At 48.4% G+C, this 26,212-nt stretch overlaps 1 protein-coding gene and 1 long non-coding RNA gene across 20 annotated transcripts in view; one reads left to right on the top strand and one right to left on the bottom strand.

Moving 5' to 3' along the window:
- The window catches only part of CD44 (CD44 molecule (IN blood group)), an 87,217-nt gene extending 67,819 nt beyond the window's left edge, over nt 1-19,398 (bottom strand). For 10 of the 17 annotated variants that reach the window (XM_070564764.1, XM_070564768.1, XM_070564766.1 and 7 more), the window contains exon 1: nt 18,797-19,101. In XM_070564764.1, coding sequence (XP_070420865.1) covers nt 18,797-18,863 — 67 coding nt within the window. In that variant the 5' untranslated portion in view covers nt 18,864-19,101. Of the gene's footprint in view, nt 1-18,796; nt 19,165-19,243 lie in introns of those variants that run through there. The other 7 variants (XM_070564761.1, XM_070564767.1, XM_070564776.1 and 4 more) reach the window with 5 other exon arrangements.
- LOC103564465 (uncharacterized) lies at nt 19,153-24,676 on the top strand. 3 transcript variants are annotated; one of them, XR_011524066.1, is made up of 4 exons: nt 19,153-19,310; nt 21,595-21,722; nt 22,066-22,316; nt 23,093-24,676. It is a non-coding gene; the product is annotated as an uncharacterized lncRNA (long non-coding RNA). The 3 variants fall into 3 exon arrangements; XR_011524067.1 differs by having other exon boundaries at nt 19,186-19,452; XR_548068.2 differs by lacking the exon at nt 19,153-19,310 and adding an exon at nt 19,451-19,591.
- The last annotated feature ends 1,536 nt before the right edge of the window (nt 24,677-26,212 follow it).

Genomic DNA, 26,212 nt, shown 5'->3' with positions numbered 1-26,212 from the left:
TGCCCAGAAAGGGAATGAAAATCTTCCAGAGGCAGCTGGAAACATTTCTCAAGTGCAGCGGGAACAAAGTTAGGGCTGAATGTAGGGGGAGAGGTCCCAGAGTTAATAACAACAGTGATCACAATTGATACCTAATGAATGCTTACTCCATGCCAGTCATTCTGTCAAGGGCTTCATGCACATGATCACACAAGTCCTTATGCAACCCTACAGGTAGGCGTTATTACTCTATTTTAAAGATGAGAAAATTCAGGTTCAGAGATGTTAAGCAAATTGCTTCGGGTCACATAATTGATGCGTGGCAGGGCTCAAAGCCAGGTCTAACTCCAGGACCCACGCTGCTTTCTGAGTGCCCGGACACCATACTCAGACCGCCTTGTGCGTCTCCAACTGCCCACGCTTGGCCGGAGGCTGCACTACATGGGCTTGAGTCAACATTCTCAAATCTAGCCCTTAGAAGGAGACAGGAAACCTGGCCTTGAGAGACACTCTTCCCACCTGGCCTATTGGAAGTGAGTTCTGTTTGTGAAAGTGTCCAGCGGGTCTAGGAAGCTCATTTAGAGAAGAAATCAAATGAGCTTTCCCAAGTTTTTAACAATGCAAACAATGCAGAATACACAAGTGACTGTTGACTTTAGTCTTCCAAACAACATAAACAATAGGAAGCTCGAACAGATAGTAGGGCACTTTTCCGATATCCTGAGAAACAGTCCTTAAGGAAGCCTGGAGATTATCTGATGATGCTTGTTTGCAAAAGGAGAAAGCTGCCCCACACACGTCCCAAAAGGAAGCCCCAGGGAGCCCCTCCCTCTGCCCGAGCAAGAAGCATCTAGACTATCCAAGGCTCACTTCCCCAAAGCTTGCCCCACCTTTCCCATCCTGAAACAGAAATGTTTCCCCCTTATCTTTCGCATCCAGCCTGAGTGCTCAGACAGCGCACATATTCAGCTTCTCTTTGGTGCCCTTGCAGGAAACCACGGAAGGGATTGTTTCTTAGATGATGCCAGTCAAGGAAGGGGAGTGGGAATCGGGGTGGTACCCAGCCCTAAAGAGGAAGGAGAGGATGAGAGAAGGTGTGGCCTGCTTGCTGACCCTCTTTTGCTTTTTAAGCACTTGTCTCTCTTTTTTTTTTTTTTCAAAGATTGGCACCTGGGCTAACAACTGTTGCCAATCTTTTTTTTTTTCTGCTTTATCTCCCCAAACCCCCCCTGTACACAGTTGTATATCTTAGTTGCACGTCCTTCTAGTTGTGGGATGTGGGACGCCGCCTCAACGTGGCCAGATGAGTGGTGCCATGTCCGCACCCAGGATCCGAACCCTGGGCCGCAGCAGTGGAGCGCGCGAACTTGACCACTCGGCCATGGAGCCGGCCCCGCATTTGTGTCTTATTCCAATTCCAAATTTCAAGATAGACAGATGATAGATTGATCGATAGATAGATAGATAGATAGACAGGTAAAGTTTTTTTTAAAACTTGAATTTGGAACTCACAGCCTGAACCCACCATGGTAAGCCACAATTCCACCAAACCATCCCAACATTGAAACGGATACAGGCCTTCAGAAAAGAGAATCCCAATCCAAGCTTCATTCATTCAACAAGGTGTCATTCAGTGCTCTCATGTGCTGGGCACACTGCTAGGCACGGGGACCAGGCCACTGAACAAGGCAGGCAAGGTCACTGTCCAATGGAGGTTATGGCGCAAGGGAGAAGACAGACATTCAACGAGTCAACAACATAGCATGATAAATGTAACAGATATATGAGATGCTGAGCACTTACTCTAAAGGGAAGCTTTCCTCTCCAAGGTCTTTGCTATTCCCAAGGGAAGCCTTCCTGAGGCCACGCCATTTCAGCTGAGAACTCAGGATGGATTGGGAGGTAGCAGGCCAATCTAATGCTCAGCAAGACTCATGGTCAGGAAACTCACCCTCAGAATAAACCATAAATCATTTTGGTTTAACAGAATCCATTTCCTCTGGCTCTTTCATCATCAGATACCGAAAAGAACTGGCCCCCTTCCTGTGTAAGAAACAATCACATCTTTGAAATGCACTTTAAACATCCTTTGGGCTTCTCTTCCCTGGGTGCAGTCATCATAAATCCTTTAATGATATTTAGGTCACAAAAAGGAATGGAAAACAAATAAAAAAGAAATCCTCAAGTTTGTCCCCCATGGTGTTAGGTTCATGAGTTAAATTGCGTGGAGGCAGGGCACTGGCCCAGAAAACCTTCCTGTTCATTTTCGGTCTTACTAAAATGTTAAGATGTTGGACCCTTGAGCTTTGAACTCAAAGAAACTATTAGGAAGGAGTTTTCCTGCTTATGAAAGAGTAATTGTTAATATAAAGTTCAATAGTCAATTCCAGACTCCTTGAAAGTAAATCAGGTCCATTGGGAGCCAACATAGTATGGTGACACGGACATCAGCTCTGGGAGTGGAAAACCAGGCCTCAAATCCTGAATCTGCACTCATTAACTATACGACCTTGGGAAAGTCATTAAACTTCTCTCCTATACAGAGAATAACAATGCTAACTACGACCTTAATGGGAGGTCTGGGTTAGACAATGGAGCTGAGACACTTCTCATTAAAACATTAAGCACATATTAAAACACTCTAGAAGTGCAGTTATAGAAAACAGAAGCCAGCTATCTCCCTTGGGGGTCATCATCTCGTAATTTACAGGAAGAGATGCTCGTCCAAGGTCATAATTCTTTTTAAATGGATCACTACAGAGTAGTGGTCCTCACGCATCGTGCAGCTCTTGGCAGTGCTGAGATGGGTTGCAAGTAATGAGTTTCTAGTAATGAAGTACTCCAGTGTGCAAAAGATCGACTATTTCTTGAAAATTATAACAAATTTAAGGTTATTCTCTGATATGCTTAGTTGGGGAGAGAAAAGGATAAAATTACAATTATGATTGAGTATAAGCCACAGATCACCTAAGCCTCAAACTAGTGTGTCCCCCATGTGAACTCTATCCATAAGGTGTGTCTTCTCAGGAAAAGGTTGAGGGTGTGGCTTAGGAATGCAAGAACTTAGCTTTGCTTTTTTTCTTTAGCCTAAATAGAGTCTCAAACCACAAATCTACCAGGTGGGTGGACACCTTTTGGCACCTTACTCATTGTAACAGACATTAGTACCAATGGAACAAACTTCTTCTAATTGAACCTTGATTTTGTTCAAAATCCAAAACTTATGCTTCAAGAAAGGTAAGACCTCAATTCCCAGCCCCAGTGGGTGGATCATGACTGGTTTAAGTCGAGCACCATGGTCAGAGTTCTCTTTGCCAATGACTGGTTCAGTGGGGGCATTCCATGGAATGTGACCCCATTCTTCCAATGAGAAGTAAAGGAAAGTCAATTAAGGACTTCTGGAAAAGCTGTTCCTCCATTTTTTAGAAAAGATGTTTATGAATAAGGATTCTTTCTTCTGTTCTGGATATTGATTTTTTTTTTCACAGGAGGCCTAGAGTCAGATTGGAACCATGTAGGAAGACACTGTGAGTGGCAGAGTGGAAAGTTGGAAGAAACCTGGGCCCTTGATAATGTCATTGAGCTCCTGGAATGGTCCCATCTCCATACTTCTTGTGGGAGATAACATTTTGTGAGGGTTGATTGCTCTGTGCACACAGAGATATTCAGCCAGCATGCACTGATATGGGTATACCAAGAAACACAAGACAGATAATTACACAGGTGACACATGACAGTTTGAGGCATAGATGGGTTGTAGTTTATGTTCAAGCATGACAGCTATAATTCCATTCCTAACTCTCCTACCCAAGAAAGTACAGCCGAGTAGGATCTTATCATCAGCACTGAGGGATAACTTTGAATCTGTTTTCATTTACAAGTTAACAACTTTTGTTGTAACAGCTGACTGTTTTGGATTAGCTGGTGCCTATACTACCAGTTGAAGCACACTTTTATTATGACCTGTGCTTTCATTTGAAAGCATCTTAAGTGATGTTTTCTCACCACATCTGTCTCACTCTCCTGATAGAGTTCACTTTGACCATCTCCAAGAAATTACCAGCAACAAAGGAAATAAAGGAGTGAGGTCCTTTGGGCCAAATGGTTGGACATCCTTATCCCAGGGTTCTTGCCTGCTCCTCCTGCCTGGACTCGGGAGATGTACCTCCATGACCACTGGAAGTCATCCTGCAAACCACCCACTATGCACACACACTCAGCAAACCCTGGGCCCAAGCTCTAGCTAGCAAAGTGCTCAAAACAAGACCGAGAAACTTCCAACCGGCGGGGTTTAGAAGTCCAATAAGTAGTGTCTCTGAGGAGCTATGGGGATCCTGCAAACATACTTATTGCTTTTCATCTACGGGTCTTGAGAGGCTTCCCTGGTGCTCTAGATCAGATGAGGACTCCCTGTCTTAGGAGCTCAAATACCCTGTGCTTGGCCTTCAGAGCACTTACCACAGTGTAATTAAATAAGGGAATAATTAGTTGTTTACTGTCTGTCTTCCCAGATAGACTAAAAGTTCCATGAAAGCAGAAAATGTGCTTTTCTTGTTTAAAATTGTGTCCCCAGTGCCAGGCAGAGCACTGGGCATATATTGGTATTCAGTAAACATGTGTTGAGTAAACAAATGAATCATTTGAAAACCACTGATTATTGGCTCAACTCACAGAATTGTTCAGAGAGGCTGCGCAAAAGCCATGCCAGGTTGTGCTGGGCCCCCTGGTTTCCAAATGTTCGTTAAGTCAAGAAAGATCAAGATGAGCACCAAATATGCACATACGAGATCCTGCAAAGGAAGCCAGATCCAAGCACAATGTAGGCTCCAGTGGAGTGTAAACACCTATGCTATTTCCCGTTGTGCCACAAAAAACAGTACCCTTTAATCTTCCTCTTTTTGTCACTCAAGTCTCCTTGCCCTGGTTGGCGGTTGGCCCAGTGTCCTCTTGTCCAGGGTCCTTTCTTCTATCATCTCAAAGGTAAAATGGAAAGAGTGCTGGACTGACAGTCCGATGACCAGGCTTTTGACTTGAACTAGTTGCAGCCTTGGGCAAGTCACTTGCAGTCTTTGAAACGTCCTTCCCTTGTCTGTCCAATAAAACAAGTGGGCTACGCAATTTCTAGCACCCTTTGCAATTCTGACATGCCATCACCTTTGGCTTTTTGTTACCAGTCCTTGATAACTTCTCACCTAGGGTCCTTTCTCTCTTTCTCCTCTTCTCCCTCTTTGAATCCATGCTTTGGTTGTGCTGTAAGGGCCCCCGCTCAGGCTGTACCTTCTAAGCTCTAGCAAAGCATCTGAAAATTCTCCTACCCCTGCCTCCGGCACTTTCATTGAGTTATCCCAGCAAAGGCATTGCAACTCAACTTGGCAGGGCACCCCAGTCCCCTGCCACCCTAACTGCAGCTGCAGCCTCAGGAAACAGCACAACCAAGACGCCTGGGCACCTATCAGGTCCCAGATAGGCACTGTCCCGGATGGGATGCAGCCTTGAGGAGATGGGTGAGAGTGCCGAAGAATACAGTTTCATGATTGGGGTCAACCAGCAACAGGAGACAGAGATAGAGGTGAAATCACCTTGGTAATAATAGGATCTTGTAGTCCTACATCACGTGCTTCTGCCCACCTGCACAAAACACTTTCACACCAGCAGGCAAAGGTGGAGAGGTCTCTGGGAGACAGAGGGACTATTACTCCCAGGTGGTTCACATAGTGTACTGAAGCATTAGACAGACAAAGCCCAGTAGTCCAAGGTCACACAATTAGGCTTTGACAGGGTGGGAATTAGAGCAGAGTGTCCTAATCTCACCCAGGAGCTATTTCTAGTAGACTCTTGACGGAGCCTTTTGTTTATACCTAGGTTCTCTCTTATCTTACCTGCCCAGGTAGTGCAGTGAGCTTGCTTTTGCCCTTGGGAATGAGTAATGGGAAACCTGAGTGGCCCAGAGTTGGCTGGCCAGCCGAGTTCAGAATCCAGCCTTCTTGACTTGGATGCAACAAGAGGACCCAGGGGGCTGGTCTGTGGAATGCTGCTAGTGTTTGCATTTGGGAGGCAGCTGAGAATGCGGAGGCTCCAGGGCTGATAGAAGTTGTAATTAACGTGCACACGCAACCCTTTCATCTTCAAAGGCTTGCCTCACATTAGCTAGTTAGTCCCCCTATCACTGCCGTGGATGAGGCACCATTTTTGTCTTCTTAGTTTGCAGATGGAGAAGCTGATGCGGAGAAGGGACCTTTTGCCAGGAGGCCTGGCCCTTGTTCAAACAGAGGAGATTCCTGGCTCCCAGCATCTAACTTAACTTGGGGTGATAGGAAAACAGAGTGGGGATGAATTGTAAGAGAAGACTCAAGCGACTACACTCCTCTGGGTAAGAGACTGTTTACCGTGTTCTGCAAGCAGGTGGAGTCTACCTTAGGGCTAGCTGACTAGATTCGAGTGGCCCCACTTCCAGAGTTACAACTAACACAAACGTAAACTAGAAAAGCCTGCTGCTCTACTCTGGTGATAAGCATGTGACATGTGGGGGTCAAATCCTTCATATTGTGCCCATGGCAGACATCGCTGATGGATCACGGCACTTTCTGTGGCTGAGCCAAGGTTTGGCTTCCAGCCCTCCAGGCAGCCTCTAGTAATCAAAGGGAAGTGGCACGTGAGCTGAAATCTGTTTGCTGTTGCTGCTGTAGGGTTTCTTTGGGATTCTCTTAAATTGCCACTCTCCAACTCAGGCATAGTTACCAAAGTTCTGTCTCAGCCGATATCGGAGCTGGCCTGCTTCTGAACTCTGTGTAGTACTGTCTGAAGAAGGGGTTGTGAGAACTTCTGAGTCTCTGGGGCAGAGGATTTGGATCTTGTAGATGGTGCCACGGTTACTTGATCGCCTGGAATCTGTCCCACCTCATCCCTCACTGTGTGTCAACATGGACTCTTATTCAGGCTGGCTGAGCCCTCTGCTGACCCCAACCATACTAATTTCTTCCACTAGACTTTCAGCTCTTGCTTTACGCTCCCCTGGGTTGCTCTCTCCTCTCCTCTCCTCTCTCTGTCCATTTTCTTTTCCATACTCAACTCATCCTCAAATTCCACTCCTTCCGTGAAGCCACCCCATTCTATTGCCACTCAGAGATGTCTGCTCTTCCTGATCTTTCTATACTTGTTGATGTGAAATCTTGTATATTTCTTCCACCTGTTCATCTTCTCTTCCACCCAACCGTAAGCTGTCTGAGGACAAAACAACATCTTCTACTTCCCTCATTTCTTTCCACAGTGCCAATTACACAATGCTTTTTTTGGTTTTTGCATTTGTTTGTTTGTTTGAGGAAGATTAGCCCTGAGCTAACATCCGCTGCCAATCCTCCTCTCTTTGCTGAGGAAGACTGGCCATAAGCTAACATCTGTGCCCATCCTCCTCTATTTTACATGTAGGACGCCTGTCACAGTATGGCTTGATAAGCAGTGCATAGCTCTGTGCCCAGGATCGCAACTGGCGAACCCCGGGCCGCGGAACTGGAGGGCAAGAACTTAAGCACGATGCCACTGCCCGGGCCCCACACAATACTTTTTAATGAATTGAATTGGTGAGTGTATCAGTATTTTACAACTGGGGAAACAGAGGCAACCAATAAGGGGAGGATCTTGCCCACAGTCATCCTGTGACTAAGAGGAAGAAATGCTAAACCTCTGCTGGCTACATGTGGGTTCTCACTTCTCCCAGAATGCTGTCTATGAGACTGGCTGGAAATAAGAGATGACTGAACCGTATCCAGCAATAATTGAGAGCATTGCATACGACATGAGAACTGAACCCATCTGGTATTTTATTTCAACTTCTGGTCAGTAGATTGCAGGCGGATATGAAATGGGCACGCCCAGGATGGCCTGTGATCTGAGTAAGGACTTTTGGTGGCTGATGGAAGGGCAGGACCCCAACAGGGGTTTAGTCTGTGACCCACTTTGGCAAACTCCAAAGCAATGCAATCTTTATGACTTCCGTCTTTTTTTTTTTTTTTTTTTGAGCAAGAGCTTCTCCAATTTCATGAAAACAAAAAAAAGCTCTTAGTAGGAGTCTGGAAGGCTCTCAGTAGAAGCAGCAACTCACCATCTCAAAGCCTGTCTTGCTCAGTGCCTTGCTTTCTGTGTCTATCTGTCTGTCTATCTATCTATCTATCTATCTATCTATCTATATCTATCTATCTATCATCTATTTGTTTGTTTGTTTTGTGTTGCTTTTTTTCAGATTCCCAAGGCCACCCTAGTTATTTTTCAGAGGATACTAGAGCTCATCCTCTAAGCACTGCTTTGGCTGAATATCCTGGTTCACCAACATGTTGCAGAGTTCCCTTGAGGGAAGCTGCAAAAGCCATGGTGCTCATCAAGGTTTTGAGAGCAAAGGACACGATCTTTTCTTTTCTTCAGGGGTTGGCTTTTCTGGCCACTGGAAGATATATTTTTTTTAAAGTATAGTTTAAAATAAAGGGTATTGCATTCAGATCCTGCAGGTAATCCCAGGACCGGATTTCTGTAGTTTTAGCTGTGTGACTGAAAGACGTTGTTAACTTATCTGGCCTGAGCTTCCTCATCTGCCCACCCCTGAGTGGTGGGGAGGACTCAGGAGAGTCCTCTAAGCAAAGTTCCTTGTCCCGAGGAGTCGTTCTTGCCCATCAGAGTTTAGAGTATAACTGGGTCCACGTGCTTATTTCTGGCATGGATGAATAATTCTCTTCTGACATTTAATCCAAACCAAGGCTTCACTGTTTTTTTGGTCACTGCATTATGGTTGCGTTATTCTTTCCATTAAGCTGTTATGAGGCTTTAGATTTTCGTGGGCCCACAGAGTGGTGGATTTTTAGAACATGAGCCCAGAAGGGACTTTACAGATCAACTAGAATCCACCTGTCTCATTTTACACGTGGGGGAAAGCAGGAGTGAAGTGGTTTCCTCAGCATCACATGGCAAATCAGCAATGGAGGGGGACTAAAATACAACAGTCATTTCTAGCTATTTCTGCTCCCGACGCACCTTCCTCATGCCAGACACTTAGCTCTAGACGCCATGTGCTAAACATCATTCCAGATGCTTCACGTGTGCAACTGCCAAGCTCACGCTGCTCTTAAGTGGCAGAGAGGGGAATGGACCCGAGGTCTGCCTTGGTGCCCAGCGTTGCTCCCACACAGCTCTCCTCAAAGCCAAACCTCCTCGTTCTCATTACACCACACTACACATCTTGTTTGGCAGAGGTGGTCTTTGGGATAGAAGGTTTTTAAACCATTGAAAGAAATAACTACTCCTTCTTTTGCTTTTAACATGGTGACTGAAAAGCCAACCTCTTTTCTCTGAGTAGCACTGAGAACATGGCTTTGAGGCTTAGGGTTCTTTACACGAGACGCTAGATTCGAAAGTAACTGCTGGGTCATAGATCAGACAGACCTATAGGAAAGCAAGACCCCTACTCTAGTGGACAAAACCTAATGAGCTCTAAGCTTCCCCTGTCTTGTGTGACAGGGCAAACCTCAAGAAAGATACACTCAAATTGGAGAGAGTGCAAAGAAAAGCAATTTCAAGGTTTGAGGATCATGACAAGAGACACTAGAAAAAACACAAATAAAAAGGTTTTTATATCCCAGAAAAAAAAGAGATGAAAAAGAATTAACCAGAACCCATAAAAATCACCAAAGGTAAATGATAAGGATGGCTTGGCCAGCCAAAGCTAGAAATTTCACTCATTCAGTCAGTCATCAAATATCCACTGAGCACCTTCTATAACTGGGGAATTGTTCTCATGGCTGGGAGCTATGGGGACACAAAACGTACGTAAAGCATGCAGTTTTCCCTAAGGAGCTGACATGCTCACCGGTGACAGAGAACAGATGGCTGTGACACAGCTCTGAGGCATCCTTTGAACTTTTTCTTAGATGGAGATATCCCTGTGGGGTTTTTATGCTCTATTAGGGAGAAATGACTAGTAAACAATAGGGGAAAGTAAAAGCCACTCAGGGAAGTCTAGAGGGATGGACCCGACCTCTAAGGCCGACATTGGGAAGACAAGTCCCACCGCAGAGGAGCCACTGCAAAGACAGACCTCTGGGCAGGAGTTTTCTAGAGCGGCATCACTACCTTCTCCGAACTCTGGTCTGCATCTATGTGACCAGTACTCCTGGGGGCACCTGAACCTCTGCCCTCCCCTTGCAGGGAAGCGTGGTCCTGCAACCCACTTGAGCTGCAGGGCTGCAGGGCTGAGTCGATGACATCAGCTGGGCTCCTGCAGGCTGTAAGATGATGCTCAGTTCTGGGAACTCAGCTTCTCAGACTGGACACACTCAGCCACGGCAAAATTTGTGACCGGCATATGGTAGCTACTCATTTAATACTTCTGAAGTGTATGAAGACTAGGGCCAGGGGCCTTGGCAGAAACAGGTTTCTAGGCCAAAGGCAAGAGATCAAATACTCATTATGTGGAATCGTTAGTTTCTCCCCGGCATCTCAATTTGCCTAACAGTGAACATTTGTGAAAAGGCCTTGCCGTCATCTCTCCAATATCTTGATGGGTTCTCTTTGAGGGAGGAAGTGAAAAAAACATGCTGCCTGGACCCATGACTGGCGTGTGGCTTCTTCTAGAAGACCCTGCAGACCTGCTCAAGTGCAAAGAGATGCACTGAGATGGAAACACGGGGATTCCGTGATGAGCTGCTGTCCCCGGGGCAAGAGCCTGGGTCCTTTTCTGCAGACTGAGTCAAGCGTCCCCAGGGGGCCCTGCCTCTTCCCTTCCTGGGTGGCTTGTTTCTCAGCAGGGGCACCCAGAGGAAACGCTGCCTGCCTCCCCATGCAGTGGTCAGACAGAATCCAGCCCTCTGGGTGGGCCAGAACCAGGAAGAAGGGCTGCAGGACGTTCCGAGCTTTTGCTCAGGTCCAGGTGCCGTGGGCAAGTGTCGCCTGATCCTGACAGCCCCCTCCCTCCCTCATCCATTCCGGCTGGTAGAGAGAAGGCTCTGGCACCAAAGACCCTTAAGCAGAGGGCAAACCTTTTACTGCTATTTGATTGGCTCCTTTCCCAGCTTTGTCCAATCATGAGCCAAAGTCCTAGATGCTGGAGAAATACCAAAAGACCAATTAGCACACTTTACCTTTCATCCAGGTGACAAGTAATGAAGAGATAACGACCAAACGACTCCATTCACCAGCCCATTCGATCCTACCCCCTCCTCAACTTCCTATCACCTAGAAGAGAACAGAACTTCTATCCAGGGATTGGAACGAACGGGCCACTCAGAGCATGAATGGGAAGAAATTTCCACTATAGCTTCTTTCTCTTTCATTTTTGCAATTCTAGCCCCCTCCTCTGACATTGTGTGTAACAGGGGAGAGCAAAGCCACCTCTGTGGATGTCGTGACCCTACGTATACCTGATTCTCAAATGACATTTATAAAAACAGCCAGAGTACTGGCAGGTACCATCATTCGGGTAGCGGCCAAGGGCATGAACCCAGTAGCCAGAACACCTGGGTTTGAATCTCAGCTCCATCACTTATCAGCTCTGTGGCCTCAGGCAAGTTACTTAAGTTCTCTATGCCTCAATTTTCTCATAAGTAAAAGAGGGATAATGTCAGCACCCCTTCAGAACGTTGGTACATGGATTAAACAAGTTAGTAGACACATAAGAAACAGCTAGAATGGTGCTGGCACATGGCCAGGACTCTACAAGTGTTTGTTATTATTACTAATAGTTGTGATGGTATCTCAAAAACTTATGACCAGCCGCAAAGAAGCAAATGCAGAAGGTACAAGAGCTCTGCGTCTCAAGAAAGTTTGTGGGGAAGAAAGACGAGCTTTCAGGCACCGCCAATGGAGACTTGCAATGACACCATAGCAAACGCTCAAAATTACCGGTCTCTGTGAATAATCTCTCTCCCACTGGAATTTTGCAATTAACCTTTACTCTCAAAAGCTGAAGACTCGAGGAAGATTTTTGGGGCCTGGGTTTTGCAAATCACCTCCTTGGTGACTCAGGCCCTCCCCACCCACCCGGAACCTGTCTGCCCACACTTGTGCCGAGAAGGGACATTTGCCTCAGGAGGACACACCCAGGCAGCCAGTGCAGCCCAAACTTGGGGAGATCTGGCTTCATGAGGCTCTATTCCCCCAAGACACCCATTCCCCTCATTCTGTGCTTGACTCCCTGTCTCTGAGTCTCTCTGGGCAGATGACCGAGGGGTAGGCAGGACCTGCTGCTGTTGTGGGCAGCTTCAGACTTGGCAAGCCCTGGGAGAGGAGGCATGCTTTGCTATTCCAGTGTGGCTCCCCACTAGACATCACGCTTCCCTGGAGACTTGCCCCTTTGGTAGCTGCAGGAGGCCCACAGAGAAGGCAAGAAGCTTCTGTGAAGTGTTTTTCTGCTTCTCTCCCAGCGACCACCACCTTCCAAAAGCAGGCATGAGGGCTTCGAAGGGCGTGGGCCTCTCACGCAAGGAGTCTAACCTCAGATCAGCATCTCCAAAATAACCAGCCCTCCAAGTGGGCCACTGCTGGGGACTGTTTTATTTTGAGGCTTAAATTTGGGAGTTGGTGTCATCATCCTGCCTGGCTCCCACTTCCTTCTCAGCCCAAGAATCTAGGACCCAGAACTTAGACACACATCCCCCGCCACAGCAAGTGGCCACAAAGCCACAAACAGACTGGGTGATCTCCTAGTTTGGGCAGACCAAACACGAGCCCTGCAGCGGGCAGCTGGCCAGCCGAGTGCCCTCCGTGGCCCCACCCTGAGCAAGACAGCCATCCCCACTTGTTACCATATACGAATAAATGTTCGTGCGTCTTAGGTACCCTGTCCAGCATGCTTCCAAGAGATGTACATAAGTATCTCTATATTGTAGACATTCATTCCAGTTCCACAGTTACTGGTAACAACTATGGGCCAGGGCTGGGCTCTGGGACCACAAAAATGAACGTGATACAATCCCTGATGTCAGGGGACTCCCACAGCGATGCAGAAGACAGATAAGAAAAGATATGTCGGGTTTGGGATTTCCCCGTTTGAGAAGTGTGAAAGTCATTAGCACCCCTTGAGAGCACCCAAGAGATAACGAGGCCTCCCTGCAGGGTTTTCCTGTGCAGCTTGAAGGCTAGTTAACTGAGGGCCCCTGGGGTCCAGACATCACACTGTCAGAGACGAGCTTACTTGGATGGCCACCATCCTCTCAAACCAGGGATTGTCAACGGGGCTGACTGCAACTCCCCCATTTTGACAATGTCTGGAGGCATTCTTGGTTGTCACAACTAGGGGGGTGTCCTACCTGAACCTAGTACGCGGAAGCCAGAGATGCTCATTCAGCCCTTATCCAGGAAACTCTACACTTGAAAGTGAGCTACTCAGGGGCCAGGACTGCGTCCTGACGATGAGCTCTCCAGGACCTAACTACTTGGTGCACTGAGCAGGCAGCATATAACTGTTTGTTGAATATGCTGTCTAGTTAATTAACTTATTTGAGAGTGGGTAAATCAACGCAGGGTAACAGAAACATACACGTCCCTTTCTCATTCCCTCTTCTTGATGTTCACATCCTATCTGGCCTGCATGGCCACCTCCTCTCTCTCATTGATTCCTCTAGCCCCACTTGTGCCTCAGCTCCGCAATGCTGTTAGCCTTACCGTCTAGACTGGCCAGGTGTCACTCGGTTGCATTGTGTTACACATGTAGGAGCATACGGTTCTTGGGTGTAAGGTCCACACCTTATATGTTTGATTCCCCTGTGGTACCCAACACAGTGTGGGAGCCAGAAAAGACACCTTACAAGTGCTCCACGATTGGCCAGGAATACCACATTATGTGTAGACACGTGTTCAAAGACATATACACTTACAGGAACACAATGTGTGTATGTCCACATCTAGGAAGCAAGAACAGAATATGTGGATTTTCCCGGCATTTCACATGCTGAGGTGACCAAGAAATGGAGAACAGACAAATATTAAATGTTTCTCTCCAAGGTACACATTTTCTGAACCGAACATCAATTTAGTGACACTCGACTGATTAAGGAGTTGTAAAGATGTGAATTTATTTATGTAGAAAGCCTTGCAAAGTATTTGACTTCTAATCACAAGAAGCCATGCATTTATTTATTTGTAGAAAAATACATAAACATTTAGTCAAAAATATACACTATTCATCAATTGGTGAAGTATTTACCTATTTGAAATCCTGACCCTCGTGGGAAATCTGGAACCCACACTCACTAATCCACGCCAAGTCAGATTCCACACCCACAAACTTGCAGAAAGCACCTCTCCTTTACTCTGGCAAATTGGGGTGGCTCCCCAAACCTTGCTGACCAGCTTTGCAGAAGTATACTTTTGAAGAAAACTTTCATCTTACTAAGTGAGTGAAAAATCGTGTTTAAATGTCAGCTACGAGACACTAGCCTACTCTGGCAATTCTAAAGAACACTTGTGTGCTCCCCATTCAAGCAGGACACAAAGGAAATTGAGTCATCAGCTTCTTGCTGTGCAAACCCCCAGAATTTCTCTCTGAGGCAGGAAAGATCCCCTTTGAGAACTACCCTGTGTCTAGTAGCATCTGTTCCTGCTTCAGCTCATTCTTTCACAAGAGCCACTTCCCCTTCAGGCTCTGGGTGGAGTCAGCCAAAATGGAGGTGCCGAGGAAACAGAGCTGCAGCCCCTGCCCCAGCCAGGACGGACTGCTGGGGAGGCCCGGCTCACCTCCCACCACCTCTGCTCTGTCAGGGGACCTCAGCCGGGAACCATCTGACTCTGCAGGCTGATCTGACACCTCGTTTGGGCGGCCACATGTCACCTAGAGCTCCACGTTGGCTTTCAGTTCAAGATCCTTCCCTTTTCTAGAGAACTTTGTCAGTCCACTGCCCAGGATCCTCAAGACTTTCCCTCACTGGGGCACATACAACCAACCCGCTAAACGCTGAGGGTTTCCTGTGAGCATGTGACAAGCGGGATTTCTGGTTAATGCCTTTAAATTGCTTGCACGGTCAGCATGAGTCTGGCAAAGCCTCTTCCTTAATTTTCAGGCAGAGGGCATTGCCCTAACTTGTCTCTTAGACGAGGAAAAGCCTCTCCCTTTTTTCCAAACCTGCAAATGAGAGCATGTCTAGAAGGGCAACTGGACCCTGATAAGGCAATTGACTTATTTTAGTAACAAATAACTGGGTTGGCATCTCTTGATAGCTGTGGCCAAGCCTGGGGAGAGACAGGCCAGGGCAGAGCGGATAAGGGCAGCCAAGAGTCCACAGCCTGCCAGGGGGAGAAAGAAGACATGCCAGGCTTCACATTAGCTGGCCACAAGGAACAGGGAGGGTGGGAGAATGACACACAATTTCCAAAGTCCTCCAGAGGCAAAGTAATGCATCAAAGGAGCACGGGCATTGGAGTCCAACATGGAGGGATGTTGGACCATGGAGGACCCCCAACTCCACCAGGCACTAGCTGTGTGTCCTTGGACAAGTTGTACCATCTCCCTGAGCCTCAATTTCCTTCTCTAGAAAATGGAGTTAAGAGAGTGCTAACCATGTAGAGGGCTATTGTGAGGCTTATATGTAAGAGAACCTGTACTATTCAGCCAGGGGGGCTGAATGTCCAGCACAGAGTCAGTGCTCAGTAGATGGTATTTCCCGGGGTCCTGGGACCGGGCTTTGCACAGGAGAATATGATGCAGTAGCAGAGGGTCAGGTTTTTAAAACTGAGGTGCTCCTAACTCTGAGGGATCCAGCAATGCTCCATGAGGTCCTGGGACCCCCAGGACAGTACAGAGACTCTGGAGCAGCAAGTTTGCTTCTGGTGAGAAATATATATTATTATTCTTATATTAAACTCAAACTGGGTATATTGTAGAGTAAAATACAAAATTGTAATGGGTGTTTCAGATCGTATTTAAGGAGTGAAACAAATATTGTCACACCAGTAGACCACACCCTCCCGCCCACTGCCTGGAGGTAGAGGTGGGGCTCCTGGCAGTCCTTGATGACGGGGGTGTTTCAGACACCAGTGTCTGTTACAGAGGAGAGCGTCTCCCCGAACTCAGTCTGGCAGAGGGGGAGTCGCTCCTCCATCTTTCAGGCTCTGTTTCCTCCTTGGGAAAAAGAAGGGTTTTTTCTGAATGATCCTGAGTCTATGACAATGAGTCAAGAGATATTTCTTGAATGAATGGAAGAAGATCTGTCATAAACTAAGAATTTCACGCTGCCCAGCATCCCCTCCTGCAGGGGGCAACTTGGAAGAAAATGGAATTTTCTGCCAAACTCAAACACACCTACTTGGCACAGCGCCTTCGCAGGAAGCAGAATGCAATGCGCATCTCGGGGGTAACTGAACTAACTGATGCCAACATCAAGGGTGACAGAGCTTTGCTTTCTTGCTTCTTCAGCTTGGAAAACACAGCCAAAGCTCTAACTCCCAGCAAGAGAGGTCTCTAATGCTCAGTGAGGGCAGAAGGGCGCACGCCACCCCCAAGCCCCGGAGCTCTCAGAGGCATCCCTGTTTCTCAACGCCAGGGGCGCAATTCCCTAGCAACAACGCTTGCTCACACGAGAGAGGAGGAGGAGGCGTGAGCAGGGAGGGCTCATCCCACCTGTCCTCCACACAGGGCCACTTTCCTGCTCCCGTATATGACACCTGTTTCAAGGCATCTGTCCTCCAACTCAGGGTTTCTGGGTCTGATGTTACTTAACTACATTCGCTTACTTCTCTACTTTTTGCTTTCTGATATGAAGATTGGGCCCTTTTTTCTTCCCCAAAGCCTTGCCCTTTTTCAAGGTTTCAGCATTGTCTTCCAGAGGGCCCCCCACCAAAGGGGCAAACACAGGGCCTTTCCCCCTGCCTCCTCCTGCTCCTCCCCCGTCCGCTGCCCAGCCCCAGCCGAGCCCGCTGCTAACTCATATCTTTTTTCCGAGCGTCAGTTCCGTGTCAACAGCCTTACAAGCACATGAAAGCCGGGGCCCAGGCAGTTACGGCTGCTGCACTTTTTTGTGCTTCCTCCAAATGATGCTGCCCAAAGGGACCCTGGAAACCTGGGACAGGAGGGAGCCTCCTGCTCTCTGGGAGGACGGCAAGGGTCAAGCAGTGCCCAATATTTGGGGGGTGAGGCCCTTTAAAAGAACCAGAGAGACAGGTGGAGGGAGTCAGGAGTCAGGATCCTCAGAAATAAAGCAGAGGACTTCACTAGAAGCTAAGAGACACACAACTTCCCTAGAGGCCACAGGGAAGCTGCCGGGCCCTCTTCTCCGAGGCCAGGCCAGTGTTCTCCCTGCCCTCAGCTTTCTCTCTGCTCCCCCATCCCCAGTATTTCTGCCTTCCAAGGCTGGTTGGAGTTCCAGTTGCCTTTGGAAGCCTCCCCTAAGGCCTCTGGTTCACTACGACCTCTCCTTCCCCAAAATCCCACCTGAGTTTGTCCGGGCCATACACAGTCGAACATATTCTGACTAAGCACAGGCGAATGGGCCTGGGTTCACATCCCCCACCAATGCTTCTGCTGTGTGAACAGTGGCAAGTCACTTGACCTCTCTGAGCCTCCGTTTGCTTCCCTCCTGTAGAACAGGGCTACTAAGAGGACACTTCTCACTGGGCCATTGTGAGGGTAAAATGAGGTAACACATGTCAAGAACTTAGCACAGCTTCTGGCATAGAGCAGGTGCGCGGTAAATGGTGGATGATGCAGTTATTCCTGTTACTATTATTCTTTCTGTTGCAGGAATCTGAATCCTAGATCCCCACTTATCCTCAGTCTAAAGTACCCAGGTGGGACTGTCTTTTACTTTCCTGGGACCCCCAGAGTCGGGTTTAATAAATATTTGCTGAGTAGAATTAACCATAGGCTGAACTGAGTTAACGACCCAGCTGGCATTCCTTAAAAGAAAAATTAGTTTTGCCAGCAATAAGCAAATCGGCCATGTAATTATCTGAACACATATAGACAAAGAAGAGGGAGCTGGGAGCTCAGCCTTGCCGAACACCTCACACTCGGCCGCTGCTCCCACAGCCCCCCAGAGGCACAGACCCCGTTTGGGTGGCATATTGGCAGCCCCAGTTCCAGGGTCCCTGTGTGACCCTGGCACCCAGGCTCCCCTCCCTGCTCTGAGCGGCCAGGCAGGGACCACAACCCACATGGCCGCCTGGACTTCCCCTGACTGACTGGCAGAAGCAGGAGGCTACGGGGGTTGAGCAGCTGGCTCAGTCACTGCCTTTGCTACTCACACTGCCTGCCCCAGGCTGGCACCTCGTGGAGACCCAGAACCCTGCCACGGAGCTGGTCCAAGTTCCCACAGGCGCTAAGACAGGCAGCGACTGGAGCCAGCTCTAAGCGCTTTGGAGCTGGAACCGCAGGAAGCCAGGACTCCGTTCTGGAAAGCTTCCTGCCACCAGCTCTCACACATGCAACTGCGCCCAGCTCTACAGCCACCTTGCTGACTGCCCCCGCCCTGTTCCTGCCCTGCCCCGCCCGGCCGGGCGTCCAGCGCCCTTGGGCACCGGAGCCTGTTAGTCTAGACGGGGCCGCGCGCACCCAGAGGACAGTTACTTTCCGCCTTGTGCTCGGGCCCCAGGGACCTGCCCAGAGTGCGCGCCCGCAGCCTGCCCAGCAGACTTGCTTCTCTTTTTCTCTTTTCCTTTCAACAAAACTGCTTCCCACCAACAAACGCTCCAACAGCTTAGCGCAAATCCTAGCCCCGCTCTCCTTCGCCAAATCCGAGCCGCTCGCCGCGCACTTGACCCCGGTCCCCAGGGCCAGCTCGGCCTGCGCGGCCGCCGGGTCAGTCCCGGCCACTCCTGCCACTCCTCCCGCTGCCGGGCGGGCACTCACCGATCTGCGCCAGGCTCAGCGGCACGAGGCAGAGTCCCCAGGCTGCGCGCCACCAAAACTTGTCCATGGTGTGGGAGCGACGGCGAAGCCGAGCCAGTGGAGCTGGGGGTCCCGGGCGCTGGGCGGGGCCGGGGATCCGCGGGACGGGGCGAGGAGGGGGCCCGAACCTGTCGGAGGCTGGGGTCGGGCTGGGCAATGAGGGCGCCTCGGAAGTTGGGTGCAGTTTTTATTCGAGGCTGAAAGAGTGACATAAGAGGGAGGGAGCGAACGAAGGACACACCCAAGCGAGGGGCTGTGACTAAGCTGGAGACTGTTTAAAGACGTACCAGCCCTCCTCGGCGCCGCCCCCCGCCCCCGCCCCCGCCCCCGCCCCCGCCCCCTTCCCTCCCGAGACGCTCCATCCGGGGCGCCGGGAGGGCCGCGCGGTGCCCTGTGCCCGGGACGCACCGCTTTCTTCCCCCGCCGGCTCCCCGGGTCCGCTGGGAGGGCGGCCTCGGGACGGAGGAGACGACGAGTGAGTCCTGAAACCTCGCCCGGTTGGGTTCAGCCCCTGGCCTCTCCTCTCCACTAAGTTTCTCTTTGAATCCGGCTGCGGGAATGATTCTCTCTGGGGTCCGCAGGCAGCTGGATATTCTGGGAGAGGAGCGGGAACACCGGTGAGGTCCTGCGCTGGGTAGTGGTGGTTCCCCGCCCACAGTGGGGAGGAGAGGTGGGGGGCTTGTGATTCTTCGCAGGGGAGAGAAGAAGAGCTCATTCTTTTTCCCTTGAAAAAGAAGCCAAGTCCGCATGGCTCAGGTGGGTTTTTGCATCTTATCAGGACTTCTCAGAGAAAGCTAATGGTGGCCGGCCATGAGGCTGGTATTTGGCTCCGCTAACCCCTGTGTCATCCTCCAATCCCAGGCTGGCACCGGAATCCACCCAGCCGCTATTCATCCATCCACTCACCCACAATCTCACTCATCTTCCCAAACATCCTTCCATCCACCCCTTCTCCTATCTACCCATCTTTCCTTACATCCCTCCCCGGCTCACAAATCTGTCTATCCTCCGGGCCATCCATTTATCCAACCACACATCCTTTCATCTATCCATCCATCCACCCATCCATCCACATATTCTTCCAACTACACTCCCATATAACTTCTCATCCATCTTTCCATACATCCTTTTGTACATCTCTTCATAAAACCACATCCATCTATACACTATCCTCTTTCCACCCACCCACGTATCTGTTTGTCACTGTCCCCATCCATCATCCACATATCCATCGTTTTACACATCCAATCACCCACCCATCCATCCATCCATCCATTCTTTCTTGCTCCCGTTTATACTCCTGTCTATGCAACCATTAATCTACTTTCCCCCATCTAGCCTACCTAGTAAATCTCAAAAAGGGGAGGGGATTGTCATATTCTTCAGGGGAGGCATTTTGAGTTTGAAAAATCATGTCTACCTATAAGATTTGAAAATCAGAAGCAGTATTTATTTCTCATGTGGACTACTGAAAGTAAATCTGAGCAGACTTCTTCTTCTGAGTGAGAGAGACAAGAAACGATAGTGGTTGTCCGTGACTGTGTGGCAAGACCCTAAGGGAGCCACGCCAGAATTTCTGAGGGCAAGAAATTCCCCTCTGACTTTGTTATTTATTGAAAGAAATTGAAAAATTGAGAGAAAGCACACCCAGCCATCCTTTCCTTCATTGAACAGCTGTGAGTACTCAAGGGTCTCAAGATAAATAGGACCTGCCCGGTCTTCAGGGGCCTCACGCTTTGATGGGGCATCAGACCCACTGCAGGCAGTGACTACACCACATGAAATGTGCTGCAAAACCCGTGTGTGCAGAGTGCTGCGGATCCTAGAGAAGAGAGTCGCACTGTTCCCTGGGGAACATCCAGGGGGCTCCACAGTGCAGGCGAGATTTGAACCAGGTCTTGAAGGAGGAGGAGGAATTCTTCAGAAGAAACGGCAGGGACCAGGCACCCACAGGCAGTACTCTGCAATGATTCACAGCACAGATTCAGGGGCCAGGTGCCTGCGTTCACACCTTGCTTTGACTGCTTACGACCTGTGTGACTTTGAACAGGCCAATGAGCCTTTCTGTGCCTCGGTTTTCTCGTCTAAACTGGGGTTAATAGCAGTAGCGATTTCATAGAATTGGTGAGGATTAAATGACTCAAAAGTCCTGCATATATTAAGCACTAGATATATGTGTATCTATGCATACAGTAAGCACTATTGTATAAATGTTTGCTATTGTTACTAGAAGCGAATTTGTGAGTGAGCATGGAAAGTTGAAAGCACATGCCTTGTTCAGGCAGTGGAGAGCAGTTTGGAATGAAGAGGCTGAGGGGGATAGCAAGACACGAGCCTAGAAAGGTAATGAGCCAGCCCTGATGGCATAGAGATTGAAAGTTCAACATGTTCCACTTCGGCAGCCCAGGTTCGGTTCCCAGGCATGGAACCACACCGCTCATCTGTCAGTAGGCACGCTGTGGTGGCAGCTCACATAGAAGAACCAGAAAAACTTACAATTATACACAACTATGTACTGGGGCTTTGGGGAGGAAAAAACAGAGAGAGAGGAAGATTGGCAACAGATGTTAGCTCAGGGAGAATCTTTCCCAGCAAAAAAGAAAAGAAAGGTAAGCCACTTCGTTAACTATACCAGGAGGTTTGAACTTGATCCTGAGTAAATAGGGAGCCAATGTAATATGTTTTTATTGTTGTTGTCACTGTTATTATTATTATTGTGCTAAAATGTACATAACATAAAATTTACCATTTTAACCCAGTGCCTTCACGTCGTGCAGCCATCACCACTGTCCTGGTCCATGCAGGCTGCTCATGACTCATTCACAGAACACCACAGTTCAGGAGGCTGGGAATTCCCAGATCAAGGTGCCAACACGGCTGGGTTCTGGTGAGAGCTCTTTTCCTGGTTTGCAGTTGGCTGTCTTCTCCTATCCCGTCAGGAGGGGAGCGGGGAGAGAGAGAGAGAGAGAGAGAGAGAGCGAGAGAGAGGAGCTCTCCTGTGTGTCTCTTCTCATAAAGGCATTAATCCCATTCGTGGGCTCCACCCTCCACCTAATTGCCTCCCTGAGCCGCGACCTCCTAATACCATCGCCCTGGGGGTTAGGATGTCAACATATGAATTTCAGGGGGAAATACACATTCAGCCAGCAACGACCACTGTCTAGCTGAATGTAGGTTTTTGAGTTGGGGACAGACTGCTTGACTATAGGCTGCTCCTCTTGCATTTTCAGGGAGAGTGTTTGGGGCTGAAAAATCTCTGGACCTACTCCCCAACACTCAGTGGCTGGCATTCCATGACCTAAGGGGTGGCCTGTCTGAAAGAAAGACAGTGCCCCAAGCCCTACTTTGAAAAATGCTGCCAGTAGTAGCAGAATTGGCCCTGCTGCTGTCTGTGACCAAGAGGAGACTTTCCTGAAACACCAGGGGCAAACTGGCCCCCAGATAGATCTTCAGGCTCTAACCACCGGAGAAAGCAACCCTGGTAAGTTCCATGGAAGGAGCACCTGACGAGGAGTGGCCTTGGACGTCTCATGCTACCTCCAGGGCTTTCGGCTTGCTTTGTTTGGAGAAGGGGAGTAAAGGGGGATAGGCACTCACTAGAAAGAATGTTTGTCTTGCTGTGTTTCGTGGAGTTTGAAGTCCCTTGGAGACCCCTTAGAAAAGACACAGAGGTCAAAGCAAAGGCTTACCCGGGAGCTGTGCCTTCCCCACCCCATCCCCATCCCAACCACAGGCGTTCCACCGGCATACATTAGACCACTGTGAGATTTCACTGCCACCAAGGATTTTACTTTTAAGAAAGATATAAAAACCAGTAGACTAGGTCATCTCAAACTCTGGTCCCTTCTGCATTTGTACAGTAAACGATCAGCAAATGAAGAAATGGGCTTGCAAATGCTCTGCAAATTATAGAGGGGCATGCAAATTCTAGGGGTTGTAACTAGGAGTATTCTCCCAGGGGAGAATATTCTGCCTGCCTGCTTCCCGACAGTTTAGTGAGGGACTGAGGTTGCTTGTCCCCGTGCCACAAATGACTCATTTCAAATAACTGACCTGGTGACTTACTGAGTCAGGGCCAACTTTCGGGAATTCCTGGATCACCTCTCTGAGCTAACCTTCTCATCCTATCCAGACCCCGCTGCCCATACCACACGTCTCGAAAAGACTTCCCCGTGCTCTTCTTCATGCCTCTGTAAGATTAAATCCTTAAAGAGTTGCTAACTTTTGACCCTCAATGTCTGTTGCATGTTGTACCAGATACCTTTCTAAGCCACACCATGGGATGTGGGAAACTGACAAAGAGAGCTTGGATTCATCTGGGTGACATGAGATCACACTGTCTGGAAAGAATCCAGGACACGAGCAGCAGCCTTCAACGGAGAGAGCCCAAGTCCAAGCACAGGCTCGCTTCCTCATCAGCCCGGTGGGTGACTTTACTCAAGTCGCTTACCCTCTGGGAGTTTCAGTTATGCTGTCACAAAATGAGGTTAGTCAGACCTTTTTCACAGTTTGTTATGAGTAGTAACTGAACAAAGGCATCAAGACCTTTTTACTGGGGTGGCTGCTTGATGGTGGGACTCAATGGCCCTCCAGCCTCTAAGCTACCTGAGGATAGGGACATATCTGTCTCAGGCCCCAATACATACTTAGCTCTCAGCGCCTGACAATTCCCTGTCTCTGGCATGTGTACCATGCTCAACGGACGAGCGTTACCTAAATGCATGAATGGCTGTGTTCTTTTTCCTCCAACACTCTACATAGGGTCACTCCAGGGATCACACGAGCCAATAGGTGGAAGCATTTAGACAACTTGACACTTTCCAGACAGAGGCAAGCAGCAGTGCCGTATCTGGGGGCCCACTTTCAGAGGATCCACTGGAGCCAGAGCGTGATTCAGTCTGGCAGACCAGAGATTATTTAATTTTTCTAATATATTGGGGCCTTCTGTCTTCTGACTAGTAATAAATCACGTTCTTATGCAAAAAAAAGTCAAATCTAAACCAAATGTGAGCAAGAGTGTGTGGTGCAAGGCTGAGAACGTGGAACTGAATCATGAGATTTGAGGATTATAAACACAGCAGGCCACAGGGTTCTTTTCAAGGGACGACATTCAATTCCTTCGTGGGGCTGCTTCCCAGAGAAGGAGCAATCTGGCAAGGTAAAGAAAACGTGCCATTCCAGTTCAGTTTTAACCCTGAGAGAAATCCATTCTTGACGCACACTTGTGGTGTGAATTCTACATATGCAAATGAGCAATGGTGAAAAGGCTCTTGGGAAATAATTATTAGTGAAGTCTAAATAAACTGGTAATTTGGAAAGTAATCTTCATGATAAATAAACGACGTTCCATAACTAATTAGTTTTGAGCTAACCAAGTGTGATTACAGAGCTGAGCTTTTAGGGTTACTGAGGCTTTCAAATTTTGGCAAATAAAGTAGTTGGTGTGGCTGCTGCATCCTGAGAATGCCAAGGGGACAAGGCACCCCTGGATCCTAGATGTGACGGTGTCAGTTGACACAGTCCTCTGGAAGTGAAAATGGTATACTAAGAGACCCAAATTGCATAATTGGATGGTAACTAATTTAGAAATGTGATTTTTTGAAGATGAAATTTGAATTAATGGTGTGTGACTTTGTGTAGCAAGCTAATTGGAAGAAAGACAAGTCAAAGAGTATATTGTATGCACTATTACTTAAAAGAAATGTAACTGTATTCCTTTTATGTACATGTTATAACTAAAATTCTTATTTACTTATCTTTTTTGCACTTCATACAAATTGCTTAGTTAAATATTTATTGGAAGGCTCTAAGGGATCTGCATCAATAAACATTTAAGCATGATGTGTGTTGGTCATATCCATGGTTTGTATATAAATGGTGACAAATATCCTTGGGGTTGTCTGAAAATTGATTTTTCTCTTCATTCATTCACTGTATGACTACTATGGGTCGAGCAAAGTTTAAACATTCTTGATTCTGTCATGATTAATCATCACAGTTGTCACTACCCCCACCACCACCATCACCACCACTACTATGACCACCACCACCACCACCACCCCCACCATCCCCACCATCCCCACCATCAGCACCCCCACCCCCACCCCCATCACCACCATCACCACCACCACCACCACCACCATCCCCACCATCCCCACCCCCACCTCCACCCCCCCATCAACACCACCACCACCATCCCCACCATCCCCACCCCCACCTCCACCCCCCCATCACCACCACCACCACCACCACCCCCACCATCCCCACCCCCACCTCCACCCCACCATCCCCACCACCACCATCACCACCACCACCACCATCCCCACCATCACCACCCCCACCCCCACCCCCATCACCACCATCCCCACCATCCCCACCCCCACCTCCACCCCCCCATCACCACCACCACCATCACCACCATCCCCACCACCACCATCACCACCACTACTATGACCACCACCACAACCACTATTATTGTCAACATTTCAGCTAGCCACCAGTACTTAGTACTTGCCAAACCTGACGTCATTTAATTGTTGCAACAACCCCATGAAAAGTTCATTCCTATTTTACAGATAAGGAAACCGAGGCTTAGGAAGGTTAGGTGACTTGTCCAAAGTCACATCTTCATTTTACTTAAAGGAAATCTTCCTTGCTGTTAAGAGATGTAGGAATAGAAAATTTTGATCTCTTCTTGATTCTTGATCTAGTAAAAATACTGTCAATGGAATCTTAATTAACTAGTTTTCCCTGAATTTTATTCCAGTCAGTTTCTTTTAAGAAGGGAGGTCTACTTTGGAAGCTTTTGTTGGAGTTGGGGAGGTGGAGAGGAGGTTGCTAAGGTAGAGAATGGAGAAAGTTGATGCTCATAGCTCACTGAAAACTTAGGCTCCTAGAATATGGTGACTTTAAATGCAGAGACTCAGACCTTGATTACTTACTAGAAAACTTTAGATTTGCATAGCACTGTGTCTTCCTTCCGTATAGTACCATTGTGAGAGAGCTGTATGTCCTGCCTAGAAATGAACACCATTCTCTGTTTATAGCCCCTGAGGGCTTATTCGGTGACTCTACTCCTTGCAAGACACTTTTGGGTTTGCTGGCCCAACTTGAAAGTTCTATAACTTGCAGAGTTCCTTCTCTGGATATTGCATCTAGATCCTCAAAGGTAACCCCCAGGTAGCCATTATTTTACTCTGTGACTGCTAACCCCTGTGCTCATGACTGATTGGACCCAGTGCTAGACGCCTGATGCAAGTAGGGCCAATCAGAGTCTTCGTTCTGGAAATCTCAGATTGGAGTGTGGCTAAACCTGTGAGACACAAAGGTGGAAGCTGTGGGGCAGCCATATACCTTCATGTGTGTGGAGAAACAGGA

Source organism: Equus przewalskii, chromosome 11, assembly GCF_037783145.1.
Source record: "Equus przewalskii isolate Varuska chromosome 11, EquPr2, whole genome shotgun sequence".
Lineage (NCBI taxonomy): Eukaryota > Metazoa > Chordata > Mammalia > Perissodactyla > Equidae > Equus > Equus przewalskii.
This window is presented reverse-complemented; position numbering and strand designations above follow the sequence as displayed.